Here is a 16,221-nt window from a genome sequence, read left to right on the forward strand (position 1 = left end):
TGTATATAGTCGTTGCATGTCCTGCTTTGGTTTTCCATCAATTTCTACCATCTTCCATGAGCATGTCAGGCTAATCTACATGTGAACAAGCGTGTGAATGGTATGGCATCCATACAGGTTGTATTTCCATTTCCCGCTGCCAGTTAGGCTCAGGATGCACCACAACTGTTTAACTCAACATCTATAGAGCCTCAATGATGCTCTTTCAATGTATAATCACTGGACATGACGTCATAAAAAAGCTGAATCATGCTAATTCTAATAGTCTCACATTCATCAAAAGCTCATGTACTATATAGAGTACAGGGTACAGAAACGAAATTATAGACTATCTGGTGTCAAACAGATGAAGATGGGTTACCTTTTTGAATCTGGTTCCTCTCAAGGTTTCTTCAGGGACATTTACCTTGCAACTATTGCTTCTGGTTTGCACATTAGGGATTTTTTTTTTTTTAATGTAATCATATCATTTTTATTCCAAATACATATATACCTTTTATTCTGCTTTGGAACTATGTCCATTGTTAAAAACACTATACAAATAAAATTCTATTGATGCCTACAATCATGGCGTATTCGATAAGGCAGTTCACACAGCCCTGTCACATATCAACTGCTGTCTTTCAGCGCTCTCACCAGTTTGGAACAGCAGTGCCTCGGCCATATCTCGAGTGGACGCTGTGTCGGCCATGGGAAAGCTGATAAGGCAGTCGCTCCTCTTCACTTTAGAATAGAGCTGGGTTCGGAAAAAAAGCAAAGCAATCTGATAGGACGACTCAAGAGCGCTCTCATCTGTCTCAGGGCCTACGTCCTATCTCAGTAGGATATATAAATATCAGTAGTGTATACATACAATATAAATATAGACTAGTAATGCTGCAGTGAACTGGTTTATTCTTTGTTTTTGTTTTTAATGACCGTAAATAAACGAAAGAAGTGTGGCGAGAGAGAAGTGATTGGTTTAAATGTTGCTTCAAATGTTAGATAAATCATTTAATATTGTTGCTTTTGCATACAAATATTTCTGCCAATGGCAGTCATGGAAAGGCAAGATTTTGATTTTGTTGTCATTTGGGGTGGTTTTATAACACAAGACCTGGCAACCCAGAACTTAGCATTCATATGTTGATGTTGATATGATGGTCTACAGTAAGAATAAAGTAAGAGAGTTAACATAGCAGACATCATCTTTAACTTCTCTGCAAGACAAAATCACAGCTTTATATTTAATCAATTAATTAATTAACTTTGCAATTTTAGGTTATTGTTTCCATAGTAACAGCTCATTCACAGGAATTTTTTTTTTTTGGTGACAATCCAAAAAAAAATTGATTTTGACAAATCAAAAAAAATTTGCTTTGAGTTTCCAGCGCTCAGTCATCGAAACGTCTCATTAACGTTACAAACAAATTTTTTTTTTTTTTTTTATTTCTTAAGACAACGAGAAAGAGTGTCTGTTGAGGGAATTGTTGAACTCGTTTAGATCGTTTTATTTGGGGTTTTTGTCCATCAGTGTTCCACAACTACATCTATTAAAAAGCCTTCCAAAAATTTCAAATGTCTTTTTTCAATTAATAAAAAATTCTGAGGTACATTCTGATGAACAAAAAGAGTTCAGGAATGTTAGAAGCTGTTATAGGCGGATAAACTTTGGCTTTTCTCAGTCGTTTTAAAGCTTGTAGTAAGTGACTAGTAATTAACAAGTAATAAGCAGGTTTGCTAACCACGTTTAATAACTAACCGCATCTGCAATGAATACAACTTTAATAATGTCCGGTGTTAGATGTTTCCTTCTGTAACTTGTCACTGAAGACAACTGTGATTAACATTAGACAGCAAACAAGCTTGTTTAGATTTACAAGCAACTCGATTTCTTTACAGACTGGCAAACGATCACGATCATCACAAGCTTCTACCAGCACACAGGCCAAAGCAGCTGTTTTTACCAATCGTTTTTACCAGTACTGCTGTAGGTCAGAGTCAGACAGGCGTTCACTAATCATTAACGGGTTAAATCAGACATGGGGTATAGCTCAGATATGGCACAGATAACCTAGCGATAACAAGAATGAATTAAACTAACTGCATCCATATGGACCACAGCTTTCAACATGTGTCCTGCAACTGGCTGCATACTTGTGCTGAGGAAACAACAGCCTCAGTCTCGTCTTCCTCTGAAGGAATTTTTAGTTTCCCCACCAACACGTCCCTTGACACTCACATATGCTTGTTTTGATCTTTGTTGTGAAAACATGCTCATTTATAGAAGTACGGAGAGTGATTTTTTCTTTTAAAATGATCTTTTGTTGGAAAAGAAGAAACAAAAACCGGAGATTAGATTTAAAAAAAAAAAAAACCTTGTATTTTGGCTGAAGATGGAAGTCGTTCTGTAAAGCGGTGAGCTTTAGCATCAAGTCTATTCAGTGTAACTGCTGCCACCTAGTGTCTAAACCCTGCAGTCATCATGTCCATGATTTGTGTTCAGTTTAACAACTTTCGTTTATAATATGAACCGTTTTTTGACATTTAGGGAAACACACAGGAAAGATGTTAATTCTCGTCGTTAGCATCTGTATTTGTCACAGACTTCAAAATACACACACATATATATATATATGAAAAATCTGACATTTTTTTATAATATAGCTCACAAAAATTCCTTGAGAAGGCTAGATCATGTCAAAAAATGCTTGAACTGTAGACTTTTTTTTTAACACAGAGTCTCAGTTTCCTGAGAAATGGTCAAATAGCTTTATATAGCTATTCCTTTACCATTTGCTCAAATTATGAAAATAGCAACAAAAAAAAAAAAAAAAATTCTAAAGAAAATCATGACACTGAAGAAAACTTGACTTACTTTATCCACTAAAATAAGTCACCAGGATTTTTTTTTAAAAACTTGTCCTTCTCAATTCTGGTTTCTTGAGTTTTGACCCCCAGAAGGTATCACATCCTCTTCCTCATCTTGCCTTTTTTGAAGCGTCCGCGGCCGAAGCCGGACTTCATGACGTCGTTTAATCGCTGCTTGTTTCGGCCACGCATCTTCTTCAAGTTGCCGCTTTGCAGGAACTGCTGCTTGGAGCGTTGTTTGCGTTGTTTCAGGATCTGTTCGCTGCTCTTCAGCTCTGAACGAACCCTCGAGCCATCCTTGTTCTTGGGCTGAGACACCGCTCCGTGTCGTCCTCTGTGACCTTAATAACAGACACACGGATATTTATACAGCAGCAGTATTTTCAAATCAACTCTAGAGCCATCAGAGAAATGTGGGTACCATGCTCCAACATTAGCTCGCTTGAAATATTACTATAATTATTATTATGATATAATAAATATTATTATTGATGTTGAAAATTGTTTAAAATAAAATTGAATTAAACAATAAATAAAAAATTAGTTATTAATGAATACAGTACAGAAAATTATAAGCTTATAATTAACTTGTATATAAAAATTCATATTAGCTGGAGAACTGACAAGCTAAGCTCCAGTTATTGAAGTCATTACATTAATTTTTTTTTTTTTTTAATCACAATTACATTAAATCCTGATTAGAGGACCAGTCCTGCATCTCTCCATCACTGCTTTTCAGTGGCCAATGAAATTCCTTTCTGAAATATTTTGCTGAATTACACGTGTTCATACCTCCGAATTTCGGTCCTCTTCCTCCTCCATTCTCTCCGTCTGAATCATCTGCATCGTCCACCTTGTATTTCTTCTTCCACTCCTCATAACTGGCTCAGAGTGAAGGAATAAATCCTGAACATGGCTTTCAAACAATTCATCCAGAATCCACAACACCTAGAAGCAGAAAGCCAGATAAAAGGATACAAGCTCTTCTTCGACTTCTTGGCACTGACCACTTGGCCACTCTCGGTTTTTATTTTGTTCTTTTTGTCTTCTTTTCCCGTATCATGGACGAAACGTTTTCTCTTGCGATCCCTGGAGACATTCGACAGAAAGAATTGATTGATTGATGGATTTGAGTTGGACCGAAATGTGTGTGAAGGCATTTCTCCTCTCACCATCTCATCATTTTCGTGTGCTGGTCCAGTGTGGTGTTCTCGTCACCCATCAGATCCAGAACAGCTGAGGAGGCCTGATGATCAAACGAGTTGCCTTCTGCTGCAAGACTGAGTCTAAAGAACAAAGAAAAAAACAAAACACATGACAAAAAATACCAACTTGATTCAATACACCATTTAAACAGAGAGAGAGAGAGAGAGAGAGAGAGAGAGAGAGAGAGAGAGAGAGAGATGAGGGGTGTTGGAGTCTAAAACCATAACTGGCTCTTTGCTTTTGTCTTTCTTATGGAACCTTTATTAGAATCCAGATTTTAACACAGGCGAGATTAAATAATTTTTTATTAATAGAATTTAAATACTGAGACGTGTGAAACATTTGTGCACAAGGAAAATCGTGTTAAAGTTTACTGAAAAAATGGAAAACGGTGAAAAAGGCCCCGTCAATAATACAGAGATACATAAAAATACAGTAAAACAGAAAGTCATACAGTAAAACAGAAAAAAAAAAACTTGGACAACCTGAAAAAAAAAAGAGAATTTTTTTTTTTTTAATTCAGCTAAATTGAAGGTCATTATAGAATTTCAGATTATAGAACTCTTACAATTTTTTAAATTGGATTTATTATTATTGCTTGCTCTTGAGATTCCTGGTGGGGAATGTGACAGGGTCCTGTTTTATCCTACTGGTGAATCTGTACAGCGTTCAAGTAACGTTTGTAATGCGATGCGATTTCCACACAGTAAAATCTTCTGCGTATTCATAAACTTTTTAAGAATTCTTAAAAAAAAAACAAAAAAAAAACTTGTTGCTTGCTCCAGTTATTACGAATTAACGTGAGGATAACGGCACCGTACCCTCTTTCGGATTCAAAATCTTTGGGTCTGTAAGGGATGTAAAACTCTTCGTCTCGACCCGAGTGCCTCTTCTTTTTGCTCTTAGGTCTGTCGAAGTCCTGTTTCCGTTTCTTTCCTCCAACTACTTTGGAAAACACTCCCTTACAGATACAGGAAAAAGGAAAAGTCAAATTATCTGTGTTTATTCTTTCAGGTTATTCTAAATTATTGATGAGAATTATTCCACCATTAAAAGCCCACGTTTCTTCAAATGAACAAACCTCCACAGCAGTACAGACTTAAATAAATAAGACACTCCAGGATGCAACAGATTTACCTGAAGGTCTTCTTCCTCCTCATCACCATACTCTTCCTCCCCCTGGTGCTGCTGGGTTGTAGCGGAGCTCTGAATAACCGAGCGGTTCTGCTGAGCCTCTGCCTTCATCTCTTCTCTTGTCTTCTGGAATCTGTCCACCAGACGGCTGTCTCGAGAACGCTTCGTCCTCATGACCTCGCTGGCACTGGTTTTGTTGTTGGAGTTGATCTCAAATATAGTCTAAGAGATTCAGGAAGCGCATGTGTTACAGTAAATATACTCACGGTCTGTATCTGACTGACATTGGGAGTAACCGAGCAAGACAATCCTCATACATACATACATAAAAAAATAAAAAAAACACATTTAATTTGCTTAGGAATGATTTTTTTTTTCTTTCATATTTGACACGCGAAATTTAAAAACTTTATACTGCCACCGAGTGAACATTAGTTATTACTCGTGTAATGTGAAGTGTTCGTATTTTGTTCATAAACCACAGAAAAGGAAAATTTTTAGAGTTAAAAAAAAAAAAACATTTTTTGCTACTAAAATGAAAATAAAAATAGCTAAAAAATACATTTTATTCTATACCAGACTATTTGTACCCATTAGATAAAAAGAATTCCACAGAAATCCGTCAGACTCCAAATTTGATTTTGCAGTGATTTCGAAATCTACTGTATACTTGCAGGGCATTGTGGGAATGCATTCAATCCATTGGTCACTGAATCTAGCTATAAAATCTTAGAAATATAAATAAATAGATAGATAGATAAAAAAGTAATAAATATAAATAAATAAATAAAATAATTCATGTTGTTATAAAAAAAAAAGCATTTTCTAAAACTGAAGAGAATTTTTGCACTTGGGACGAAGCCCCGGTCTGCGTTATTTACTCACAGATTTTGACTTGTATGCCTTGATCGAGTCGACCATCTGCAATCTCTCCAACTCCATCTCCTCAAGTCCTGACCCTGAAAGATGCCAGAAAGTGCTACTGTGAATAAAGACAAGTCTTCGAGCGAGACAACCGGACTTGATGTAACCTGACTGAAAAACCTCACAAACCGAGCAACGGGTGAACAGCTATGGAGGAGAGATCGGTGTTCTTCACCCGCTTGATAGACTCCGGTGAAGGGTTTGGTCGGGACTTCAGGTACTGCTTGTAAGCGTTCTCAGAGATCCGTTTGAGGTTCTGGAGGTCTAGACCTTTCTCGTGAGCTGCTAGGACATGTGAGTCTTCGTCATCCAAGATGCTCTGAGGGACGCGGCCGAGTACTCCGTCAGCATCTAGACAAAGAAATCAGTGGATTGGATTTTTTGTTTATTTTTAAAAATAAATCAACAAAATATTTAGAGGAAAATCTTCAACATTAAAACAGATGTATACAAAAATTTTAAAATCCAAGCATACGAGAACGTCTATTCACGCCCTATAACTGACCAGTGAGCCCTAACTCACTGAATAAGAGAAGATCTTATGGTGCAGTGAAATACCATGTGAGTGATCAACTGTTGCGAGGTGCAAAGATCGTCCAAGAAAAAGATGAAGGTCGTAAACAAAGGGCACTTCGTCCAGGCAGATCAGGCTGAAGGCTCTACCACTTCTGCCAGCACGGGCTACGCGGCCTTCACAACAAAACAAGAAGAGTTCAAATCAGACAAGTGCATACAATCATCCAACATAATAAAAGAACACTAATAATAAATAAATAAATAAATAAATAAATAAATAAATAAATAAATAAATAAATCCGGTTCTCATCCTGTCATTATCCTGCAGTAAAATGTGATTATTTTATTTCATTACTCTCCTGCCCCCTAGTGGTCATGATCGTGTTACATGCAAGTAAGAATCCATGCAACAATCTAGTGAAGGGAAACTTTGATCTCCATAAACGTTACTGATTTCAGTATCTAAACCAAAACATTATGAGGACGAGTTGACTGAATGACTGATTTGATTGTGCACTAAACATACCAACTCTATGTAGAAAGAGCTTGGCCTTGGAGGGGAAGTTGTAATTGATGACATTGTCCAGGAGTGGGATGTCGATACCGCGCGCTGCCACGTCCGTCACCAGCAGAACCATTGCTTTCCGGTGCACAAATCGACCGATGTTGATCTTTCTGGCCGTCTGGTCCAAAGCGCTGTATATGTATGCGCACTCGATTCCTTGCGAAGTTAGCAGCTAGGCATGAAAATTACATGAAAATTGGTATGAGATTTATAAAAAAAAAAAAAACAACAACACTGGAACAGACATTGCGACAGCAATCATTATGCAAATGTAGAATTTTTTTTTTTAACTCTTTAATAAAACTATGATAAACTACCAATAAGTTATTATAAGTACTGAGTATCAGGATATTACCAGTCAGTAAGCAGTCTCAATTCTGATAGGTCATGCTTTGTTGATTCATTTTTCTATAACATCTCCAAGGCATAGGCATATGCGCATATTTATATATATATAATCACAGTGTGACATTAATGTGCTCGTTCTAATACGTTTTTATAGTAACAACATCCACAATAACATCAGCAAAGTCGATGACTATTTTCCTACATCGTCTCTCCCGGACATGATTCATTCCTTAAGCGGACCTTGACCTTTATAATGGTAAAGACAGCCCGAGGGTTACCTGGTTGAGGTATTCCACGTGATGTTTGGTTGCTACAAATACGACCGTCTGCTCCTGAGGCTTTACGACGTTTCGCAGAAGATACAGCAGCAGTGCAGGTTTGTCATCCAGACGCAGGTGAAAGAACGAGAGCTAATGCGGAGAAACAAACTGGTTATTGTTTCCTGATTGATGCGGTACAGCAGTTCCTCCAGGATTTCATGACTTTGTTGTGATCAAAACTTGTTGTTGTTGTTGTTTTCGGCGAAACTGCTTTCGGGATTCTGCTTTAAAACTCCTAGCAGTGAAAAACATGTGTAATAACTTTCTATGAGTTGTACTCCTGCTAAATGCATGTGAATGGAAGAAGGAAAGGAAAGTGTGTGTTGTGAACTCTCTGTTCTGACAGCTTGATGGTGGAATGAACTTCCCCTAGATATCCAAACAGCTTAGTGTTCAAACGAAATCTAAAGTCTAACCTCTTATTAAGGTACTTCAACTAGTTCTTCAAAGAAGTTCCCCCCAAAAGAAGAGTTTTATACTATATATTGCATATTATACTATATATATACAGTCTCAATTCTGATTGGTCAGACTTTGTTGATTCTTTCTAACACATCTCCAAGGCATATATATATTGTATAATATACTATATATAGTATATTATACAATATATATATATATATATAGGACTGATGGTCCTTTTTGTCTATGACCTGCGGATGACCAATAAAGTCTTCTCAGGACTTTTGCTAAAAGCCATAATAGTTGTGATTATGTCACATGATGCCATGATGATGTCATGAATGTGCAAAAAAAAAAACCTGCAGTAAGTTTAAAAAAATTCTCTCAAACATAAAGTGGAGACTCTAAGAATCCTGAGAGGCCGACTCTAAGAATCCTGAGAGGCCGACTCTAAGAATCCTGAGAGGCCGACTCTAAGAATCCTGAGAGGCCGACTCTAAGAATCCTGAGAGGCCGACTCTAAGAATCCTGAGACATCTCCAGTTAGACTCTGTGATACTAAGGAGATCTGAAGTCCATGATCCTTACACCAATACAACATTTGTATGACTGTATATTAAAATCACACCCCCAGTGTCACCCAGATGAGGATGGGTTCCCCCTTGAGTCCGGTTCCTCTCAAGGTTTCTTCCTTTACCAATTTAAGGGAGTTTTTCCTTGCCACTGCTGCCTGAGTCACCTCAGACTTGCTCATAGGGGAATAAATACATACAGATTGTGAACCATATATATTTAAATCGTGAATTTTTTATTCTGTTAATTCTTTTTCTTTTATTATTCGTTATTTCTTTTATCATTAATTATGTTTACCTTCTGCTCTATGTTTATGTTCTGTAAAGCTGCTTTGAGACAATGTCTATTGTAAAAAGCGCTATACAAATAAACTTGAATTGAATTGATGTTTTTTTTTTTCTTCATTTCTGTGATCACAAAATCCTGAAGCAACCGATACACAGTGAGAAATGAAGATATCCTTCAGCTGACATTTGTTCCAGTTTACCTTTAACTGTTCGCTGAGCTTACTGTCCACATCAAGCCGGATCAAGACTGGATCTGTCAATCCTGTGGATGAGAAAATAGAGATGCTTATTATGTGCTGATGTTTTTTGAGGTTTTTTTGTTTTTTTTGTTAACTCTGACAACGTAAGTGCTCTAACCAGCTCTCGCAAATTCCACAAGCAGTTTGGGCAGCGTGGCGGAGAACAACAGCGTCTGCCGAGTTTCTGGGAGTCGTCTGATGATCTCCTGCAGTTGGTCGGTGAAACCCATTTCAAAGAGTCTGTTGAGACGAACCACAGCACAAACCGAGGCTTACAACAAAACACTATTACGTAAGGAATAAACGCGTTACGGCTTACTCGAAGGAGCCCGCTGCTTACCGATCAGCCTCGTCAAACACCACATACTCCACATTCTGCAGTTTGAGGTTCATTTCCATGATGACGTGCATCAGACGGCCAGGAGTACCGATGATGCTGGAGAAATACAGTACAAGGAAGATTAGTTTGGAGGGGTGACGATTTCATTTATACTATTCATGTGTGCTTGATGACGCACTTACATGTCTGGATTTTCGTGCAGAGCAGCAAATTGATCGTCCATGCTGGAGAAAATTAGAACAACACACATCGATTGGCTGCTCAAAAGCCAACCTTTTTTATATGTCAGTAAAATAAATACTCAAAAACTTACCTGTCTCCACCAAGGATTAGTGCAGTTTTCAGACCAGTAAACCTGCCGAGCTTGGAAAGACCCAAACACGTGCGAATGAGCAAACAGTTTAAAAATAAATAAACAAATAAAAAAATCTTGCACTGTTTGAGTTTCAAGTCACCTCTTTAGTGAACTTCATGGTCTGTAGTGCCAGCTCTCTGGTGGGTGTGAGGACTACAGCTCTGGCACCTGTTTGAGCTTGAGGTCCCTTCAACCTCTCGAACATGGGCACCAAGAACGCAGCCGTCTTTCCGCTTCCTGTCCTCGCCATGGCAACGACGTCTTTCCCATCCAGGATGACGGGGATAGTCTGTCACAACAAAACATAAAAGGTCACCAGAAAATAAAGTAAATAAAATAAATAACTGGCAAAGAGTAAGAAGGGACTCACTTTTCTTTGGATAGGAGTCGGAACATTGTAGCCTTTCTTCATGACCCCTTTATAGACAGGATAGCTGAGCCCTACACCATGAGGAAGGATGATTTTTCAGGGAGAAGAGGAAAAAAAAGGGTGTGAATGAAAGTTCAGTGTGTAAAAGTCAGTAATATGTTTTTAACAAAAGTCTCCAAATGGACAAACCCATGGACTGAAAGCCTCCAGACTTTTTCTTTTTCTTGTTCTGAGCACGCACCATCTCTCTGGTGTCTGGTTCTACATCCGACAGGCAATCAGCAGACGTGGGGAAGCGAGGGAGCTTTTTACCAAACTGTGGGAAGCGAAAAGGTTAAACACTTATTTGTATAACTTTACAGCCTACTTGGTAATTTGAATATTGATCAGCTCTTAATAATTCATTAATTACTGAGGACTTGTCATTCCATCAAGCCTCATTCTGGTTCACGGTCTTTAAAGTATTTCTGTCTCTGCTTCATTTTTCCTTAAACTGCCTTGTAATTCTAAACAAAACATTTATAGAAATACTGATGCAAGAAGCAATCAGAGGGGTCCAAGCACCGATCAGAAAATTGTTTCTGGTCATTTGGTACAAACTTGCCAGATCATTTAACATTTACATCCATCTGCCTACTTCTATCAGGGATGACACTGGATTAAAAGACTACATTGACAGAGGCAGATGAGATCTGATGTTTAATTTATTTCCTATCTCAATCCCAGGCCATAGTTAACATGTGGGATCTTGACAAGTCACAGAGTCAAATCAAACATTTTCCAATAACAAGGAACTAGTACAAGGAATATTATTTTGCTTTTTAATGTAACTATATATACAATTACAGATTCAAAGTTTGTCATGATTTGTTGTTGTAGAATATTTAGAATGTTCACTTGGTACTGTTCGCTCAAAAGGTTAATGAATCTCTGGAATAAACCCAATTGTAAATATACAGAATACATTAAAAACCATCCAGTCAATAGCTGTGAAGTGAATTGTAATGATTTTAACTCCGTGACATTGATAACCAGAAATCCTCTCATGTGCAGTAGCAAGAATAATTGGTAAGATATATAGCAAGAATATTTTGTAACATGTGTATATACAAAATTTATTTGTAACATTTATTCTTGATTTTATATCTATCTATCTATATCTATATATCTATATATATATATATATATATATATATATATATATATATATAGATAGATAGATAGATAGATAGATAGATAGATATCAAGAATAATTGGTAAGATATGGTAACATAGATAGATAGAGAGAGAGAGAGAGAGAGAGAGAGAGAGAGAGAGAGAGAGAGAGAGAGAGAGAGAGAGAGAGAGAATTTGGTAACATATAGCAAGAATAATTGTCAAACAGTCAGTTATACAGATAAATTTGTACAGTTTACAGTATAGATCCTGTGACAGAACCCATATAAAGCTAAACATCAGCAGCCATGATGATGATGATGATGATGATGATGACAGCAGTCTTGTGAATAGTGTTTGTACTTTAATCACTTACTACAACGTCGTCTTTAATTTCAGCCGCCAGCTCGAAATCTCCTCCATCTGAGTCAACATCAGGCTCCCTGTTTCCTGAAAGCTTCTTCTTCTTCCACATCCTCTTCTTCCTCTGCGCCATTGTCATATACTGATCTGTAATATATCTACCTTTATACTTCCTGAGGAAGTCGAAGGCGAAATTTTCAATTTAAAACTCTTTAATAATTTAGGACTCTTTGCACAAAATGACTACACGACCAAAACAGTAAAGTAGGACATTTTGGAACACGTGTGGTCCGGTTCTTCTTCTTCTTCTTCATGGAGCTTTTTTTTTTAACAATTCTGTTGCATTAGCGCCCTCTTCAGGACGGTTAACAAAACTGCAACTACACTGTTTTTCCTTACCTTCCTTACTTTCTCTATTTCCATTTTCTTAATGATATAAAATATATAATGCATGCAACAGTCCCGTATTTATTCAGTAAGTAGTTTATGTAGAATCCACATTTCACTGCTAAAAGCTGTGATTGCAGTGAATGTCCACACGGTGGAGACACAAGCAGACAAAAGCATCTGCCTACTGCAGTAAATATAAGTATAAACCTAATTATATAATAAATGAAACCTCCCATGATCTTCACTCTGTTTTCAAATATTGTATCAGTAGAAGCTTTTTAAATATATATTTAAGTCTTTTGAAATTGATTGATTGTGTCATTAAAAAAAGATTGTAAATAAGTGGGGGGGGGAGAGAGAGAGAGAAAGAGAGAGAGAGAGAGAGAGAGAGAGAGAGACAGACAGACAGACAGACAGACAGAGAGTGAGTGAGAAAGAGAGAGAGACAGACAGACAGACAGACAGACAGACAGAGAGGGAGAGAGAGAGAGAGAGAGAGAGAGAGAGAGAGAGAGACAGACAGACAGACAGACAGACAGACAGACAGACAGACAGAGAGACAGTCATCCATTTCAAATAAACAGGGAACGTTTTGTATACCCACAGTTTTTAATGAAATACCAGAAATAAATGAGTTTCTAAATGTTTAAAATGAAACATTTGGCATCCTGCAACATAATGCAAATTAAATACATTGAAAACAATATAAACAGACTTTTTGCTGCTAACCTTTTGGATTCCAGACTTGATACAAAGGACACAATTTATGACATTTGGCAAAGTTACCAGATGTAAACATCTCAGTTATTAGAAAATAACTATATAGCTTATTAAATATATAAAAAAAATCTGTTTATTATCATAATTTTGATTGAAATTATTGATTTTCTACATACTATAAATTAGTTTTGTTTCCAATTGGTAATAAAGGGGGGGGGAGGTAGAGAGAGAGAGAGAGAGAGAGAGAGAGAGAGAGAGAGAGAGAGAGAGAGAGAGAGAGAGAGAGAGAGAGAGAGAATTAATACAGAATTAATGTGTTTTTAACAGGAAAATGAAAATTTTGCCCAAAACTAAATCAATAATAATATTAATACTAAAAAAGAATTATGGAATCCAAGTTAAAATATTCTACATATGATGGGAAGCCACAAACTCATTAAACATTTCATATTTTTTGTTCTCCGCTCCTGAAATCCCTTTTCTTGCAGCTTCATCAAGAATTCTGGACTCTGCACCATAGAGCTATACACTATAGCTGTCACTCTTCTGCTAAGGGATTTAAAATGGGCTTTTTCAAGCATGTCTGTGGGACATTAGATAAGGAAAAAAGCTTCTTAAATGATGGTGTTTGTGTTTGAGAAGCACAGCTCAAACGCTTTCAACCTCTGAGGCAAAGCTTCAGAAGCAGCACTTGGACTGGAGCATTATTTATTTATTTATAAAGGTCATTTCAGGTCATTCAGACATTTTTCTTCTGATGTGCATAGACTTAGTAATTCCTGTAATATACCGGGTATACAGGATGACGATTTGTGATGAGTTATGAGATCACATATGGTAGACAGTAAACTGTATTTCACTCCTACGACTAGTGCATCCCCTGATGGTGTAATGGTTTGTGACGGGGTTTGGTGGATTAAATGCCATTTTCACACAGCTTATCTCTGAGTAGAATATTAATAAGCATTTCAAAAGCCTTCAGCTCAGCTCCTACTGTTCTTCACCACTTCTTCACCACAATATTCCTTTACAGCACAGAATAAGGACACACGAATACACAGGAAGCCTTTCTGGTGTTACTTAACCATGGCCTAAAAAAGAAATAAAGCCATCCTGAGCGGTTTGTACCACTATCCTTGTAAACATATCTTTTATTATGAGGTGGAATCGTGTGTAATCACGTATCAAGCACGACCATATGTTGCTTCAGGGCCGAGAGAGAATGGGAGCTTATCGGAAAAGCTTGACTTATCCGCAGCATTACGGACTCTAAGAAAGGATTTAGCGTTTAATTCTTGATTACATAGAATGTCTCTACAGTCTGAAAAGCCTGGGGATATGATGAAGGGATGCAACCTGCTCAGAGGGAGAACAAACAAAAGCACAGATGAACCTAGACTGGGTGCTAGCTCCTAGTCTTTAAAGTAGCTTTGTTACTCAATTCTGACCTTCTCTGTGAGGTTTATTACTCTGTTGTCATTAATACCCACTAAATAAATCCTAGGGCACATATTAAACATATTCCATTAGTATTATATGTCCAGTGTTTTTCATCCCCAAAACAAAAATGAATACATCACTGATATCATAGATTATTAAAACAAAATCAATACGAATCAATCATTGGATGGAGTTTATGCCAAAAAAATAGAATTATACTAAAACTTGCTCTCCATTTGCTATCTCAACTCTGACCTGTGGTCATACACCTAAAAGGTTGATTACTCTTATTTCATTGATATAATTACTCATATTTTGGTTTCCTCTGGGTTCTTCGGTTCACTCCCATTTACTAAAAAACACCAATAAGCTGACTGCACTGCAAAATTTCCGTTGGTTGTATACCTATAATTGGAAAATGTTTGTATCCCTATAATGCCAGAGACAAAATTGCAAAATTAAGCATGCTTCTGAATGGGATGTATGGCATACTCTCTCTCTCCTGCAATCACAGGCACCTGTGAGCACTCTTTGTATCTGGAAGAGGGTGAATTAGTGCTTTTGGGTGTGTTACGCTACCGTGTGATGCAGCATGAGGAACAGTATGAAAACTCATCAAAAACCTTTCACGAATACTGTTCAGGCTCTTTACACTCCCTGGTTGTGTTGTGTTGTGTTGTGTTGTGACCTGGCTAGTGGGTTGGTATTTGTAAAAGGCAGGTGAAGAAATGTGGAAGTGAAGGCAGAATAAAGACTTGCCACCAATTACCATCCCATCTCTGACCTCTAATCCCAGAGGAATTCATGCGTTCCAAATGCAATGCAGACGTTAATTGGTGAACCACAGAACCCAGTATTTGTACACTCCTCATAGTTCATTTAACACTGTGGGTGTTAATTAAGCACTAGAGATAATGCTGTGGATAATGCTTTTCTCTTTCTCGTGACAGACTCATTGTTGATGGTTGTTATGGTTGAAGTGTTTCTCTCCCCCACCCCACTGCTTTTCTCCATGCGCTCTGCTCATCCTGCGTCCTGCGCTCTGCGCTCACAGCTCGCGCCTTGCGCTAAACGGAACAGCTGCGGTGCGCTTTATGGACTGGTTCTAACAAGAAATCTGGTTTAAACCCGAGGTTGTGGTAGACGTCCGACCCAAACGGATAAGACCTCAACGGAGCTGCATCCATGACTTTACACACTTGGTTGCTGTACGGGGTTGGATTCATTTTGGCATTCGCGCTCTTTGCTGCACAGGGTATGTGATCTAAAAATCACACAGAATAAGATTCTGTTTATCTTTTAAACTCCTTAAAACATCAATAACACGCAATGAAATTTTCCTCAGATAGTAGATGACTCCATTAGGAATGTGTTGATTATAGGTATTAGGTTTGATAGTGCGTGATGTGGGAGATAACGTGGCTCACACCTCTGGGGCTGGGGGCTTGATTCCTATACATGACCTGCACTCTTAAGATGCCAGGAAGAGACAAAAAAAAAAAGGTTTTCACAGAAATGTCACTGAAAAACCATTTTGGTTCACCAAAAAAAAAAAAAAAAAACGTTCTGTAAGATTTTCTTAGTTTCTTTCTTCTTAGTGCCATACCGAAGCTTTTTATAGTCTAGAAAGGTCTAGTTTAGACAGTTCTAAAACCTTTCCACTACAAAGAACCTCTTGAGCAATAGAAAGGTTCCATGGATATTAACCGTTCTTCACGGAACCA

General features: G+C 37.6%; 1 protein-coding gene across 1 annotated transcript; it reads right to left on the reverse strand.

Annotated features, from left to right (window-relative positions):
- Positions 1–2,618: 2,618 nt before the first annotated feature.
- ddx54 (DEAD (Asp-Glu-Ala-Asp) box polypeptide 54) lies at positions 2,619–12,262 on the reverse strand. The gene is made up of 20 exons (XM_027132973.2): positions 11,961–12,262; positions 10,619–10,745; positions 10,430–10,500; positions 10,160–10,348; positions 10,018–10,067; positions 9,887–9,928; positions 9,705–9,800; positions 9,483–9,604; positions 9,326–9,387; positions 7,822–7,953; positions 7,157–7,367; positions 6,673–6,804; positions 6,244–6,465; positions 6,076–6,149; positions 5,194–5,412; positions 4,878–5,017; positions 4,023–4,136; positions 3,829–3,939; positions 3,643–3,731; positions 2,619–3,191 (listed from the first exon to the last, which is right to left on the reverse strand). The coding sequence occupies exons 1-20, from the start codon at positions 12,084–12,086 to the stop codon at positions 2,947–2,949; spliced, it is 2,574 nt and encodes an 857-aa protein (XP_026988774.1). The 5' UTR covers positions 12,087–12,262; the 3' UTR covers positions 2,619–2,946.
- Between the last annotated feature and the right edge of the window lie 3,959 nt (positions 12,263–16,221).

Source organism: Tachysurus fulvidraco, chromosome 26 (genome assembly GCF_022655615.1).
Source record: "Tachysurus fulvidraco isolate hzauxx_2018 chromosome 26, HZAU_PFXX_2.0, whole genome shotgun sequence".
NCBI classification, from domain to species: Eukaryota; Metazoa; Chordata; class Actinopteri; order Siluriformes; family Bagridae; genus Tachysurus; species Tachysurus fulvidraco.